The sequence below is a fragment of the Coptis chinensis genome, chromosome 9 (assembly GCF_015680905.1).
Source record: "Coptis chinensis isolate HL-2020 chromosome 9, ASM1568090v1, whole genome shotgun sequence".
NCBI classification, from domain to species: domain Eukaryota; kingdom Viridiplantae; phylum Streptophyta; class Magnoliopsida; order Ranunculales; family Ranunculaceae; genus Coptis; species Coptis chinensis.
Genome location: NC_141464.1, coordinates 163,609 through 181,173, shown reverse-complemented (window position 1 = coordinate 181,173; position 17,565 = coordinate 163,609). Strand labels below are relative to the sequence as shown.

Sequence of the window (17,565 nt, the reverse complement as noted above, 5' to 3'; positions counted from 1 at the left end):
TGGGCTAAGCGTTGTATGCCCCGATTTATGGATTGTAAAATCTGTTGGTTTGATTGAGTCATTGTCGGAAAAGTTGTTGGGTAACTTGTATAAAGGCGTCGATACGATCCGGTTGTGTAGGTGTAGTAGTCACGGTGGTGCGACCGAACTATCTCTCGTTGATTATTTATGGGTGGGTTGTGATAGTTATTATTATTAACCTAACGATACCTCTATTGGTATTATAATTATTATAATTATTCTGACCTTGTGCTTGACCTTGTCGTGGTTTAAGCTTGGTTGTTATAATTATTATAATTCCCTAGACCTTGTCCTTGTCCTTGTCCTTGCCTAGGTGGAGCTTGGTTATAATTGTTTGCTTGCCTAACGCTTTTGATTATTATACCACGGAGGTGTTACTTGTTGATTATTTCTCCAACCTGAAGTTGGGATGTTGTCTCCAAGGGCGTTAGGAATAGGATAGTTATTAATAGAGTAAACATTATCTTGTTCTCGGTGGTTGTTGTTCATAAGCTAGAGGACAATAATCGTCGTGGTGCTCGGACTCAAACAGAAATTACATGGGTTGGAGTTTACATTCATGACGGGATAGGCTTTTGTTGAGCGTAAATAGCCTCTACTTTTTAGTTAGAGATTCGATTAAATTTTTAAGTTCGATCGGTTTTATTCTCAAACATACCGGCCTTGACCAAGTTGAAGAAGAACTAGGCGAAAGGGGGATATCATCACTACCCCCCCAATTATTATTCCGTTTAGTTTGGTCTTCAAAAAATTTGTAAGCCTCCGAGGCTCCTTTACTTAGGAAACTACCCCCATTTATTATGTCAAGGACTTCTTTATGGTGGTGTAGAAGACCTTTGAAAAAGGCACGAACTAACGTGTCTTTCGCTAAGTTATGATGTGGACACTCTATAAGGAGATCGGTGAAACGATTCCATGCCTCAGAAAATGATTCATGAGGATTCTGCCGAAAAAAATGAATCTTTGAAAGCATCTCATCCGTCTTTAGGGGTGGGTAAAAATGTTCCATAAACAGCTGAACAAGTTTAGCCCACGAAGTCCATTGCACTTAGGCTTTGGGCAGTTAACCAAGACGCCTTTATCGGGCTAATGTGAAAGGGAATACCCTCAGTTTAATTTGTTCCGCACCTACCGTAGGATGATGGAATGTTGTAAGGACTTGTTCAATCCTACGCATGTGCTGATAAGGTTTTTCATGGTCTAACCCATGAAAAACGGGTAACAAATTAAATATGTTTGGGGATTCAAAATCCCCAATGGGTCCTAGAACGATGCACGATTTAGGGCTATCACTCAAGGCTTTGTAAAAGTCGGAGAGAGGAGTCTCTTTTCTTCCCCATTATGTCGGGTGTGTGTGTGAAATAGTAGCTAGAGGTGTAGTGTGTGGTATACTAGATAGACTTGTTTGTTGCCGTGTAATTACGTTTGTTGTTTTGTTCGACCGCACCTTAATCTCATGCAAGACTAAGTTGAGCTTAACTAAACATGCAACACTCCAAACATTTCTGATATACTAGTAGAAAACCTTTAACCGAAATGCGAGGTATGGAAGAAAGGAATACCGATAGCGTCCTTGCTTCGCTTTATAAATAACGTCTTTGTGTAATGCTGTTCGGTGTATATAAGAGATTAGAACACTGAAAAATATGAAAGATCAAAGTTTGAATCAAAACCGCCGAAATCCGAAAAATTTAACACGTATGCCAAGGCTAGGCGAAGTTATTTTCAAATTACAAGTGTTTTAGCGCTGGTCGCTCCCACATGGGGCGGTCGGTGTAAATTCGAGTTCCAAAGTGTTTTAGCGCCGGTCGCTCCACATGGGGGCGGTCGCTCGATGGTAGACGAAATTCCAAGAACTTAGCTGGTCGCGGTCTCTCTCGCAGGCGGCGCCTGCTGTATTTTCTCGCGGAATTTGTCAAAGCTGAAATGAGCAACCATAGTATGAAACAAACAAGGGTGGGTGGGTTTAATGGGACTTAAAAATGACTACTTCTACTATGAAAACAATGCTAAAGTGCAACTAAGATGGCAGCGGCGCCATTTGATAAATGTAAAATGAATAGTCTACCTATGAAATGAACGATGAATTCAATCCGTAAGTAAACTAAAACTGATCTTATGAGTCTCAATTATCAAAGCTTCTACTCTCGATGCGAATTGCACTAAGTGGAGTAGGAAGTTCGTTCCACTCCTAGTTCCCTAGCATGGATTGTTTTCTAAGTCTAAGAAATCAGTCTTAAGTCAATGAGAGCTTTACGAAATGTTATGCTAACAAGACGCGTTAATTTAAATAACAAGATATAATAAATAACAAGATAAAATATAAACTAAAGTCAATCTACAAAAGCTACGGAATTACGATTGTTTGAATCTAGATAAATAAATTAGAGGGGAATTGAATCCACCTCGAATCCAACTTAACGACCTAGCGTAGAATGTTGTATCTCAATTCTCACGTTCTTACGGCGAGAATTTCGAGTTCTAATCCCTAGTGTTCATGGCATTCCTACCGGATACTAACTAGCATGTGAGGTCGTCCACCCATTCTCATGGCGAAACACGACCTTCTAGAGCGGAATAGATTCTACAACCAATTCTATACTAACCACTAAGTTTTCATCAAGGCTTCATCAACCCCTCTAATGGAGGTTTTAGCCTTGATTCATCAAACTAACATTTCCCATTGAATTTAAACTAAACATAATGTAAGAAATTGAGATTTATTTAATTAAAAAAATAATGAATCTAATTTAATGGCTGGAATGAAATAAGAACAAGAATTGAAATTAGATCTAGAATGGAAATAACCAAATTCGAAATTGACAAACTAACTATTTTATTTATCTAATCAATCAAGAACAATGATTCAAGAATTTAATCTAAAACAGGAATTGAAATGGAACTAAAACTTAATTAATTAATAAAACTAGATCTAGAATTCTATATCTTAATTTAGGTCTAACTAGCTACTATTAACAAAGAGCTAAGCTTTTGTTTTTATACATCCAGATCCAAAAATCGTGCATGGGCTTGGAGCCATGTTTTGGGCCAGAGAATCAGGCCCAAAACCCAATTCTTTTCAAATCAAAAAAGGCCTCTTCAGCTGCAGTTCGCTTCAACAGACTTTTCGTCCACTTCTGCTCCTCTGATTGGGTCAAGGCTTGGACCATTGGAAAGCTCTTTCCGAGCCGGTTGTTTTGACATAAGGTAGGCCCAATTCCGAGGTCTGAGTCTAAAGATATGGTCTTCGGAGGTTCTGTTGACCTTGTGCATCAAGCTCACCTGCGTGGACTTTGACTTTTCATCTTTTGACCAGGCTTTACAAAGGCTTCGTCTTCTTGAATCTTGGCCTTTAATCACCGAACTCCTTAGTAACCAACCATTGCTCCTTTATCTCATCAAAGTGGCACATTCCTCGCATTATAATTGACTTTGAAGCCTGAAATACATAAAAACACGTAATCAGTATTAACTCTTACTTATTACTCACATAATTGGTCTAAAAATATGACTGCTAAGGGGTTAAAACTACAGTTTTAGGCTCTTATCACTTGGGCTTGCATTCGATCCCCAAAGAGTGTAGAATTGCCAATTCCTTGACAGAATTGAACATGTAGCTCTTGGACAGTCTACCAGTCATATGAATTCCTTGCCAGACCAGCTTTCTTATGTAACAATGGTTGAAGTTTGAGTCATTGTACCTCTGCGCATTTCTCATCTTCCATATTGCTACCAACAAACTCAGAACTACTGCTGTCCATAATTCCTTGATCAGTGGGCTTGCTTGATTTGCCGCTTTCAAAATTTCCTTCATATCGCTGTTTCCGATAACTGGTAATGCATTCAACTGGAATAAGCTTTTAATCCAATCCCAGAGGGCCTGAGAGTTTGGGAAGTACCAGAATAGATGATCAAAGCTTTCTTCATCTTCATTGCATCCGTTATAGCGAGAAACCAATTGGATACCTTTGCTTATAACTTTGTCATTTGTTGTTATGATATGTTGCAAAATCTTCCAAGTCATTCCAGCAGTTTTGGGATGAATGTAGCTGTTCCAGATGATGTGGTGCCACCAGATAATATTCCCTTTTTCCCTTATAGTGTCATAAGTCGAGAGGACCATGAACTTGCCTTCCTTGTCAGGCTTCTAGATTCAGCAATCATTCAAAAGTAATGCTTTTATTACAAAAGTAATGCTTTTATTATAAGAGAATTAGAGTTATAATAAAAGCATTACTTTTGTATTAACTCTAATTCTTTATATTTTGAATGAGAATCATATGGGCAAATGTTATGCATATTATATATGTTATTAGTTATATGCATGTGTCTAATACTTTATGTTGTAGATGATATGGTGTGTGGTGACACACAGAAGATCATATCATTAATACCTTATAAAGTATAAGTAAACATTCACAACCTAAATGGATTTGGACAAACCATTGGTATGGTTGTAGTATAATCTGGTATTAGTCTATCTTAACTATAGGATTACACTAGTACACTTTATGTGTATTGAACAGGACCAAGTGAGGTTGTTTCTCCTTATACTGACTATAAAAGAGAACAAACACCTATGTTATTATGGATGCTTGTCCTCTTAATCTGGATATAATAACGGGTACTTACGTGCATTGTACATTGCTTTAAATCATCAATGAGTGAGATTCATTTGTGAATCAACAAACTTGATGGATTGGGTAATGACATTGTATGTAAGGTGTGCTATTGATTATAGAAGGAATCTGTGACCCGCAAGTAGTCGGGGTGATGATGTCCCCTTGAGGAGCTCATAAGGATTATCATGTAAACCCTGTAGGTGGATTTAATCCGACATGACAATGAGGTTGAGTGGTACTACTCAAGGACATAAGAAGTTGAATAATGTAGTTGTCAGTAACTTTATTTAATCAACGAACATTCGATATCTTAAACACGGGAAATCCACAAACATATAATATGGAGCCCATAAACGTAACACGTAATTTGGGATTAGGGCGGTAGTGCAACAATGGGCTTTAGTAGAATAAGCCATTTGTTGACGGACTTGGGCCGTGTGTTTAGGGCGAACATGGGAAGCCCAAGCCCGTTAGGAGGCCCAACCCTAATTTCTCCTCATGGTCTCTGTTGTAGCCTATAAATAGAAACCCTTCTCTCCTGGCTGAATTCACTATTCACTGGATTGGGAAAAGAGAGGCAAGAAAAGATAGATCCAAAATCGGTTCTAGCTTTGTGAGAAAGAAGGGGGTTGGTAGATCGTTGCCCACACAACGTCCAATCTAAAGATAGGAATACAACAGAAGATCAAGAGGTTGCTAATTTCATAGATCTTGGATTATCAAACTTATCTTAGCCGATCTAAAGGTATGAATTTCTAACCAAACCGTGAGAACCCTTTATTCCGCTGCGTGTGGGTTTTCGCAGTTCGTAAATCATTCGGCGAAACCATAACGGCTCCTACACCAACGACTCAAAGAGCTGCAGAGTTACGGTTGGGAAATTCCACTGGTTATTCCTTATGAAGTCGCTAACTCTGGTTTTGGGGTTTCTCCAGTCGATGTGTGGGAGCAAGTCAGCCACCGATCTAGGCCCAGCCCAAGCATCTCGCCACATGTCCACTGCAGTACCATTGCCAATGGCCCAAGAAATGTGGTTTCTCATGGATTCCAAAGTCCACTTAATTCTGGCCCAAATGGAGGAACACTTATAATAGGCAAGCCATTTGCCATTTTTCATTTTATACTTCCGTTCCATGTACTTCTGTGCCATTTTTCATTCCCTGATTGAAATGGCACATCACATCTCTAACAACTCATAACTGCCCTAGACATATTTGGTCACATTTGATTGAATATTTTCTAATCCCTCAAGAGTCTTAACTCAGATTAATATTCAACCCAGTACGCATGTGTGAGTTCCCAAAAAATAAAAATAGATCATATAAATAATTATAGATATGGATATCATACTAGAATTAAAAATCATGAAAAAATCAAGTAGTTTTTCCGGTAGGAACTCAAAGTTAATGCGTACATATTGCCTCCAGAATGTGTTACCAAATAGTCATCCTCAATTCCTCATGTCATTTAGTTTCAGATTAATTGCTTTCCCAGACATGTTCCATAGGCTTAATTATGCTTAGCCATAGGTCATAAGCTAGAGTAGCATACATCAAAATCTACTTTATGACACAGTTGTAGGGGGGATTTCCTATCACTGAACAGATGACACGTGTATGGAAAATAACCTAAGACTATAGATGTCCAGAATAAGACGAGGACCATCGGATCAGTTCTGTGAATGAGTGATCTCGTGGTTAGCACGAGTGTTTAGTGGACATGTGCCAGGCACATGACTGACTGCCTTCAAACATAATAGTTACCCCAGTCGTTAGGAACTGATATAGACAGTTCCTGAATAGAATGAAACTGAAGATGGCGATCTTTGATGAAAAAGAAGGAATCGTGATGACATATCTTACGAGTTTCCTTTTAGATATAATCTTCCCATACAAGATGGGACATTATGATCAACAAGGAAACTTACCTCTCATAAGATATGGTCTAGATTCAGAGTTCCATAAGAAGAGGAATCCTAATAGGAAGGAAGAGTCCAAAGATGGAAGGGAACTCACAAGCGGTGGGGAAAGCCCTAACCCTAGGACTCTCGTCGCCCTTCCGATATAAACCAGGGGGATTCGCTCTTAGGAACTACGTAAAATAAGGTTTGATTCTCCAATAGAACTGAGGAGATACGTAGGCATCCGTCAAACGGTTCAACCCTAAACTCACCATCATCTCATCCCTTCTCTATCCAGCAAAGGATTCCAGATCACAAGGCACAGAGGAAGATCAGGGGATACTCGGAATTTCCCCTACATCTTTTGGCACTATCTGTGGGGACGAAAGTAGATAAATATTCGTTTAAACGATTGATTTAGTTTAAAACTCTTACTATTGTGATGACAGGAGCAAAGAAAACAAAGGGTGGCGCTACCACATGCAGCGACGCCATCAGAGAAGACGAGCACGAGATGCCTGAATGGGGTGAGAACATCAGTCACCAAGGTGCGAATGATCCCCCCCAATGACCTGTGACCAGCCCCGATGGACAAGTTGTTCCCGGAGAAGGTCCCAAAAATAACGCTCAGGAGGAACGCCAAAATGGTGAGAATGCTGTCCTCACCAACCCAGAGTCTGTTCAGGCAAGTCAGGCGGTGCAGGCTCTGGAACAGCAAAGAAGCAACCTTGAGCGAGAATTACATCTGCTAAGGTACTTATATGAGTTTGACACAGGGAAGGAGCCACTCATCGATCTCGATGATGATGACCTTCCAGAAGGTGGTCGTGCTAGGAACCCAAGGCGTGGGGATTTGGTATGACACTAGCCATCTGAGTCAGAATACAGTAAATCAGATGAGGACTCAGGAACAGCCTCAGAATCGGAGTCTACTGATCATGATCATGATGTCGACCCTTAACACCATAAAAGAGCTCAGAGCAAGAAATGTTCTACCAAAGAGAGTGCATGGGAAATTGAGAAGAATGACCTGATCCGTCAGATGCATCGGATGACAGGAAATGGGAGAAAAATAAGACTCCCTTATTCAATCTGCCATAATGGGGGCAGGCAAATCTCCTTTTGCATCACGGGTGATGAGGAAGCCATATCCCTGTGGTTATAGACAACCGAAGTTCAGTGTCTTTAATGGCAAGTTAGATCTGGTGGATCACGTATTTAGGTATCGTGCAACCATGGGACAATATGAGAGATATGACTATGTCATGTGTCAGGAGTTCAAAGCCTCCCTGTCTAGATCTATGCTCTAGTGGTACCACAGATTACCTGAGCGTCAGATCAGGTCCTCATAAGAACTATTTAGGACCTTCATAGATAGGTACTCATGAAACAAGCATTAGCCAAAATGGATCGATGCATTGTTCACATCAAGAAAAAAGATGGAGAGGCATTGAGATCCTACATGCAACGGTTCATGGAAATCTCAATCTAAATAGAGTCTTGTGACAAACAGACTGCTATAATAGCTTTCAAACAAGGGTTGGATGAAAACAACGCCTTATTCGGGTCTTTCTCCAGAAAACCACCCCGCGATTTAGAGGAACTCCTTGATAGGGTTAAAACTCATGTGGGGTGGGAGGAAGATGTCCTGAACAGACGTCAGGAAGCAGTTCTTGGGCTTCCCTGAGAAGGAAATGGAAATTCCTCCCCTAAAAATCAAAAAGAGACCGTAATCGTAATCGCCAAAGGGCCGAATCTCCATCAAAGGGACGAATGCCCAGAGGAAAATACCAAGATGTAGCCAGTATTGAAGATGGAAAAGCACAGAAGAAGGCATCTGTGGATGGAATTGAAGAGGCTCTTCCCTCGATGGACAGAAACTTCGCCCCTCTGAACAAAATGGCATATGAGGTTTTGGACTCGATAAAAAATCAAAGTTACCTAAAATGGCCAGCTCAGCTAAAGCCAGGCTCTTTGGGTACCAGAGAAGAAAAGACCTACTACAAGTTCCCTAAGAGTAAGGGTCACAACACCAGAGCCTGAAGGACCCTGAAAAATGAACTACAGGATCTGATTGAAAGGGGGTATTTGAAATAGTTTGTGGCGCACGAACAGGTGAATGCAGTGCAGCCGGAGGAGATCAGCATGTCAATTCAGGATCCCCCAGGTACTGGACCGCTCAATGGCCGGCTCCAAATAAATATGATTTCTAGAAAAGCAAGTAAACAAAGTGGAAAGATCACTGAAAAGGGTACGCGATATCAAATGCGCATCGCCAAGCAGATGAGGATCATGACCAGCGAGCTAACTACAGGAGCCCAGGTTAACGCGGTACCTCACAAAGATCTGCTCATCCTCTTCACAGAGGCTGATTGTTGTAGCATCTAAATCCCCCATGAGGATGCGCTTATTCTAACACTTTCTTTTGGAGATTATGATTTGCATCGCATATTGGTTGATCTAGGCAGCTCAGCAGATGTGATATACTACAATGTATTTAAGAAGCTGCAGCTTCCTGATTCTGAGATGGTAGCCACCAACTCCAACCTATATGGATTCAGTGGGGACAAAACTCTGACAGTTGGGGAGATCCAACTGCCCGTAGCTACTGGTCCGGTAACTCTCAGTAATATCAGTAAATTGTTATTCTATGCTTTTCTATGCATTGTTTACTCCTCTCCAACTCATCAATAAAGTTCTCCACATTGCCATCGAATTTATTCCTTGATTAGTTCTTTATTTATGACAATGGATTAAGCCTTTAGGAAATTATCTTCTCACTATCGGTTCAAGAATATTGTATGCCAATTTGCTTTAGAACTAGTGATACTGAGTATGGAAAAGTTGAACTGTATGCCAGATCCTTTCCCATTCCTGCGCAGCTGAAACTGTACGCCAGTTCTTTCAAACTGTGATTATCTTTGATGGGTTAAGCCTTCAGGGAAACAAACCACACTAACTGTTCAATAAACTATATGCCAGTTTGACTTAGGGCAAGAGATAGTGTTCTTGAGAGCCTAAACTGTATGCCAGTTCCAGACGATCTCGAAACATCAACATAGGAGTTGCTGGAAAGAACTGGGTTGGATCCAGATCCTAGCATGCAAATCATGGGCCTGGAACTGCATCGACACGATGGCGCTGAGGAAGACTCCCTCATTGCTGTTCTGGCGATAACCTATTTATTTTTTAAATAAATAGAACCTATCGTTATTAAACACAGTGTCGTGCTCAGGGCACCAAGTTATTTTCGCAAAGTCATATGACTCTCTTGCAATCAAACTCCTAATTACAGTTAACTTGAATGGCTCCTATGATTTCCTGATCAGATTCTGGTCATGCCTCATTTTAATCTATTTAGCCTACTAGGGTCATCTATTGTTGTTCCAAATGAACTTTGGGGGCATTAGTATGCATAGTAACACATGTCATATAACATAAAGTGCTTCTAATGTATACATAAATGATAAAAGATAAAAATTGAATAGTTTTACTAATGAATAAAGCGATGAAACTCTAAACGCTAGTAAAACTAAAACTAAACTCGATGCTCGATTACTTATCAAAGATTTCTACTCCCGATACTATTGAAATAGAGTTAGAATAGAAGATTCGTTCCACTCCTAGTTCTTTAGCATTCGTTGTTTTCTAGTTTATCAATCCTACTAAAGTCAATGAGAGGTTTACGAATTATACTACGATGCAATTTATACTAACAAGATAATGGGATTCAACTACGAAATGCTACGGGTTGAATCTGTGATAAGGAATTAGGGGAGATTGATTCCACATTAACTCGACTTAATTTACTAACGACGAATCGTCGTAATCCGAATTGAACTGCTTTCGTAGAACAATTAGTTCTTCCTAATCCCTAGTTGTTCATGGTAATCTCTACCAACTAACATCTAGCATGTGAAACAATCAAACCCATTCTCATGGTGAACTAATCATTTTCTAGAATGGAATGGAAATTACGACTACTCTACGTTAACACAAATCAAGCTTCATCAAGGCTTCTTCAACCCTCTCTAATGGAGGTTTAGCCAAGAATCATCATGCTATCATTTTTATATGAAATTAAACAAGTCATGATAAAAAGATTGAAACTTTGCTTATTTAAACTCAAATGGAAACTACTCATGCAAGAATTTATTCAAACTAATAATGACAATTAAATGAATCTAGGAATTGAAGCTAATAATTAATGGAAATTGAAACTAGATTATCAAGAACTAATTATTTTATTGATCTAACAAATAAATAACAATCATTCAATACTGAAATTAAAATAAGAATAACAACTAATTAATTAATTGAAAACTAGATTTAGAACTAAGCTTTAATGGGTACTTTCTACCTAATCTATCTAATGCTTAAGAGCTAAGTCTTGTGTGTGGAAATAGAGGAGACCAGATCCACATTTTCGTGCATGGGCTGAGTAGCCATGTTTTGGGCCGGAAAATCGATCCCAGAACACAATTTCTTCAGTCCACAGAGCCCGTTTCAGCTGGCTTTGATTTCAGCAGACTTTTTATCTACTTTTGCTATTCTGATTCGGTCAAGGCTTGGACTATTGGAAAGCTCTTTCCGAGCCAGTCGTTTTGACATAAGGTAGGCCCAATTCCGAGGCCTGACTCCAAAGATATGGTCTTCGGAAGCTCTGCTGACTTGTGTACTGTTTCTGCCCGTATTGACTTTTCAGCTTTTGACCGGGCTTTACAAAGGCTTTGTCTCCTTGAATCTTGGCCTTTAATCACAGAACTTCTTAGCAACCAACCCTTGCTCCTTTATCTCGCCAAAGTGGCACATTTTGCACATAATTGACTTCAATGCCTGAAATACATAAAAGCACGTAATCAGCATTAACTCTTATTTATTACTCGCATAATTGGTCTAAAAGTATGATTGTTAAGGGGTAAAAAATGCAGTTTTGGGCTCTTATCAAACCACCCACAAACAACATTTTGCTTGTCCTCAAGCAAATATGAGAAATTAGAATAAGTGACCAAATATGGAGTTCTAACTACTCTCGTTTTGCCGAGTGCGATTGCATTGACCATATCAACAAGGCCTTAAACCACTAGGAATTCCCTAATGGACGGGTTATAGCCTCATGAGAGTTTTCTAGTGAAGGTACTCACAAACTTCATATATACTACAACGACTAAGAAATAAAACTATTGTTCCTTATTCATGCTCCAAATTATCTATACATCTCACTAGCAATGAATACAGAATAATCAAGTCGAAACCTAAGCTAATATATACATAATAGTCAATCATCTACAATAAACATATATACAATGAGTAATACTATGAAATGCCTAGCAGGTCCGTTTCTGAAAACTCGGAATAGCATCCTTAAGTAGGTCCTCACATAAATGTCAAGACAAAAGCCACTCTGATTTTTCTGCTCAAGTTTCGCTACTCCAGTGTGTAGTAGGCACACTTTACCTTACAACTCAATGACACACAAGGAATCCGGAGTCGATCAAACACATCTACCACCTACTATCACACTAACCTATTCCTAATTGAGCTAGAGGTCTTTATTATGTATTACGGGGATTAGGAGATGGTTTAAGAAAGAAGGAAATGGATATTCAAAAAGGACAAGTCTGAGATAATAGTCTTCATATTATGTAACTAGAGAAAACCTTGTTCTTTACTTTTGCTTCTACCCTTGGTTTCCATCCTTAGCCATATTTTTCTTTTTCTTTGAGTTTTGACTCCCTTGATTATATTTTTGGAGTTCTAACTCTTTATTTTCTTTTATTTGTTTATTATTATTATTATTTTTTTTTATTTGGATGGAAACTTTCTTTTTCATTTGAAGCGACTAACAATTCTTGATTTCAAAGGTCTTTCTCTTTTCTATTCTTCATCTCTATTCTCAGACTCATTCAAAGAATAGGTAGGCTGATTTTTATTTTTATTTTGTTTTCTAACAGGTTAAAGGATTTGCGGTTTATGAAAGGCTAAAGAAAGGCTCAGAGGGGTGACTAGCGGAAAATAATTTCATATGGTTTGAATTTCTAGCTATATCGATCCAAAGAGGGCCTAAATTCTCGCTTAGGATATGGTATAGTGATCAAGCAAGTGGACGTGTGATTTCTCTATCCGGATTTTACTTCTCCCTTGTGTCATTTCTCAAATGTTTCGCTCATATAAGGGGTTAGGCTATATTCTCACAGGATTTGTAGAATAAGTACTCTAGCCTAGGTTTCAGAAACTTACTGCCAACAATCATAGATACTCATGTAATATATTTATAGATAGATTGAAAGATTATTACCTACATATTAACCTAAGTTTCTAAAGACTATTCTAATGCAAAAGCTACGTGAGACTTCTAGATTAGTAAGCACATAGAGAAAGAAAACAATACCAATACTCCTAAGTGTATAACATAACTTTTATTTGTACTTTTAAATTTTTTTGAAATTTTGGAAATCTTAACTAGAAAATAAGTGCATATTATACATATTTATATTCTAACAAATGCCTTATTTACACGTGTTTCTATGCCCCCCCCCCCCAAATCAGAAGCAAATTCGTGAAATTCTGGAACATCTGCAAAACAAGGTTATAACATACTAATATAGAAAATAAAACTGACGAAACTCTATAGGAGTTCCACCCGTTATGGGGTTAATAAGAAATAAATTGCTTGGGACATAAGCAGACACTAACTGAAACTAAAAACTTACCTTATCTCCCGCTTACTCTTCCTCCTCATTCTCTAGAAAGAAATGTGGTTCCTTCGCGTCCTGCCATGCCATGATAATTTCCCAGGCTTCACGCCATTTATCATCTACGATTGCTAACCTATTAAGCGCCACTTGGTCGGATGAGGTGTAAGGTGCAACTTGATGAGGTTGTACCCTCCACCATTGCCAAGTCATTGCACGGAAAGATTGAATAATACAATTGGTGGGTCTCACGATGTCGACCCCAACCCAATCCGTGAACCGGGTACAAAAAACCGGAAAGAAACATAGCATAATACGGCAAACTAAAACAGGCATAAGAAGGTACTTATGCCTCATGCTATGGGCTCGTGCTAAACTAGAAAGTAAGGTTCGGGGAAGGTCATAGAACATACGTCCTGTGGCTAAAGCAAGGAAAACGCTGCAAGTGGCTTCCTTCACAGAAGAAAAACGCCATTCCCCTAATATGTTTAGCATGATCCAAAACATAACAGTGCCCACGTTCATGGACAGGCTACCAAGGGCAACGTTGTATTCCCCTTGGTCCTCGATATGGAAAATTCCTACCCTATAAGCCTCATGAAAAAATGCATAGGTGTAGACATACATATTATCTACCCAATAGCCCCATGGGTCTTGCATTTCAGCGGGCATAGCAAGTCCAAGAACAAATGCTAGCAAGAACCTGGTAATTTCCATTGGTTCATCATCAATGGTGATGGAGAACACTTGTTCTCCATCCGGTCTATCAACGAACACGCAATTATTATAAAAATAAGATGTAAGTGCGGAAGAATAATGTTCATCAAGTCTTACCATTAGCGGTTCCCAGCCTACGTGTATGATCACCTCGCGAAAGCAAGGACCATAGGTGGTGCTTTGGAACAAGTCTTCGAAAGACTGCTCAGGTATAACTGTAGGAGATGTCATCTCAACTCTACCCTCTGGAACAGCTGCAACAATTCTGGAACAACCCGCAAAATTTTTTGGAATTTTTCGTGTTCACGGGGTTAGGGCGCGGGGTGTGCTCAGCCTAAGCCTGTGGGGGGCGCAGGTCGCGCTTCGAAGACTTTGGGATTACAGTGTTTTGGGTGTGGGTCGAGCTCAACCTATGCCTGGGTAGGGTGTGGGTCGTGCTCAGGTGAAAAACTGGAATTCCAGTGTTTTGGACTCGAGTCACGCTTAGGATAAAATTTTTCTGGAAGTACCTAGGGCGCAGGTTGATAAGTGCTCAAAAGTAATGATTTATATCCCCAATTATGTGTATGTTAGTCTCCATTTTATATTTAAATATTCTAATATGATGTAATTTGAGGTTTTGCAGGTCAAAGAACCTAAATGTGAAATATGGAGGGAAAAGAAGTCAAACAACTCAAAAAGGAGTCACTGGGAATTACAGCTAAAAGCATAGGGCAAAAATGTCATATTTGTCTCCATAAGTGCCAAGCCTAATGGGACTCTAAAAGAGGATAATAATTGAGTTAGAAGAGCCTTAAATCTAATCTCAAAGCCTTAATTTCGACTTCAGAGGAAGAGAAGATCAACATGGAAAAGAAGTCAGAGTTTCACAAGAATTAGGAAACTGAAAGCTGTCAGAAGCTGTAGCTTGGGTAATCGCCTACAGAACAAAGTGGGCCACGTCCAACTTTGGTTCAACCGAATTCAACTCTGTAAGGATTGCTTCTAGAAAGATTACAGAGAGTTTGACACCAAATAAACATAGGATTCGGATCTCTATCCAGACGAGCATGTAAGCCAATATATAAGGCACAAAAACCTCAGTTTACATTATCTAGGAAATTTAGTGTTTGCATCTTAGATCTAGAATTAGGAGAGAAGAAAGTTCAGACCTTTTCACTATTAATAGCTATAAAGATTATTCCTTTTTATATTGTGTTCATAGCATAGTATGAGGAGCTAATCTCCCTCCTCTTGGGAGGGGAGATGAAGCCTTTTTTGTATGGTTTAGTTTAGTTTTTCTTCTATCATGTTTTAGTTTAAATCCCTCATTGAGTTTCTTCTTATTCATTCATTGATCTAATGCTCCTGTGGAGGTTAGGAGGTCTTAGGGTAATTCATGATTGTGTAGAGCCAAATACCACAAACCCTAGATTCTTTTCTTCTAGTTCTTAGTGTTATAGTGTGATGATTGGATTCTTTATGGCACCTCAATTAGTTGTATGGTTAATGCCACATGTGGATTTTCCATGGCACCTAAAGTTGTATATGGAATGCCACTTAAAACACAATTTGGTTAGATAGAAGATATCATTGGAGATTGAAGAAATATTTGATGGGAAGATAGAAAGCACATTGAAAGCCACATATTATCATCATGGTTATGAGCATCAGGTTTGTAGGTATGGTGAGTTTCTATTGGTGATTTATATTAAGCATGATAAGTAGATCTGTTAGACTAATTCTATGATTTTGGTGGATTCATCTTTCCCAAGATATTCTCTCTCTTGATTCATATTCATATATTTAATTTAATTTATTTTATGCGTAGTTTAAATCTCAAACCAAATCAACTATATAGTCATTATTACTTAGCTACATCTTTTACCTGCATCCATTAGAGTAATTTAGATTAGGAATTTCTATTACTAACAACTAGTTATTTAGAGTAGGATTGATACCGTGCTAGCCACTATACTAATCAATATATATAATAGGCTAAGTAAGATTTGCAAAAGATACGTAACACAAACAACGACGCTGCCCGCTCTAAATTGATTAGGTGATAGAATACTTAATTTAGGAATTCATATAGTATAAATTGCATATTTAGCATAATTAGATTAATTTAGCATAATTCAATTAGATTTGCAAAGTAGATAGTATTTTCATAAAGTTTATTGTTTGTTTAACAAAAGAGAACAATATAGAAAATGTATTTATAAATTTCAAAAAATTCTGAAATTTTACAGAGTTGATCTGTACAGTATTGGTAATTTATTGAAATTTTATCGAATTTTTAGTACTTGTCTTACCTAGGTAACTAACATCGTCTTTGCAGTACCCCGTTTTCAATTTTCAGGACGCAAGCATCTGTAAAAAGAGTCGAGCAGAGTTATTTGCACAATATCAAAAATTCTAAATTTTTTACAGGAAGAACCTCGACACGGAAGGAGCTTCCAGTAAAAATTTGAGTAATTTTTGACCTGTTTTGACGACTTAACTAGTTGCTTGTTTTCAGTGTGTTTCTGCAGCTTTTCAGGACCAAGGTATCTAGAAGAACAGTCGAGAAGAAGGATCTGTAAAACTCCAAATAATCCAAACTTTTTACAGGATCATCCCTAATACGTCAGGAGACTCCAGTAAAACTTTCGTGATTTTTAGTGCTCTTTTACGAATTTATTTAATCAATTGTTTACAGTGTGTGCAGAAAACTTCTTCACTGGACTCTGTAGGATTTAACAGTACAGAAGAGGAACTTAGTGAGCTCCGATTGCTCTGAAATTTTACAGACTACTCCCTCGACGTATCAGGTATCTGCTTTAAAACTATCAAAATTTTTGGACTTGTTTTGCTTGCTGTAACAGTAAGTGCTTCTCTTCCACAGTGAATCCCCTATTAGCGGTTTCATAATTAGCATTAATAGTTAGCATCATATAGTTTGATAATATAATTTAGTTAATTAAGTGCATATTAGATTATTTTATATAGCTTTATTATCTAGTACATGAAAACTTGGTTTCGTGATTCACCTCGTAAACGTTTAATCAGAAGAGCTAATTCTTGCAACAATCTTCCAATTCTGGTTTTGGAGGAGACCACACCATCGAGCTCAGGATCTGATTTTGAATCTGAAACACACACACCACTAGTAGACTTAGAGGATACACCAGAGAGAGTACCATTAGCCGCCATGGCTGATCAAAGAACTCTTAGCACCTTGTTTCAACCTATTGCAGTTCAACCACCGAACTGCATAGTGATGCCAGACAATAACAATAACTATGAGATTAAACCCACCATTCTTAATATGTTGCCAAGATATTATGGAAAAACAAATGAAGAACCGTATAATCATCTGAGTAAGTTCTTTAGCATATTAAGTACTTTTAAAGCACCTCATCTTTCACCTAAAGAAACTAGATTAAGGTTGTTCCCCTTGACTTTTGAGGATGCCGCACTACGTTGGTATAGATCCCTACCCTCTAATTCTATAACTACTTGGGAGCAACTATCACAAAAGTTTATGAAACAATATTACCCTTTACGTAAAACTGAGGCCATGCAATTGGCTATTTCAACCTTCAAAGGAAAACCTAATGAAGAGTTTCATACAACATGGGATAGATTT

The 17,565-nt window shown here is 38.5% G+C and overlaps 1 protein-coding gene and 1 non-coding gene across 2 annotated transcripts; one reads left to right on the top strand and one right to left on the bottom strand.

Moving 5' to 3' along the window:
* Positions 1 to 890: 890 nt before the first annotated feature.
* LOC147474318 (small nucleolar RNA R71) lies at positions 891 to 994 on the top strand. The gene has a single exon (XR_015209937.1). It is a non-coding gene; the product is annotated as a small nucleolar RNA R71 (small nucleolar RNA).
* A 2,574-nt stretch (positions 995 to 3,568) lies between these two features.
* On the bottom strand, positions 3,569 to 4,144 carry LOC147474317 (uncharacterized). The gene has a single exon (XM_086583455.1). The coding sequence runs from the start codon at positions 4,142 to 4,144 to the stop codon at positions 3,569 to 3,571; it is 576 nt and encodes a 191-aa protein (XP_086439581.1).
* Positions 4,145 to 17,565: the final 13,421 nt, after the last annotated feature.

Coding starts and splice junctions, on each gene's coding strand:
- LOC147474317 (XM_086583455.1), bottom strand. CDS start 4,144: ATGGTCCTCTCGACTTATGACACTATAAGGGAAAAAGGGAATATTATC.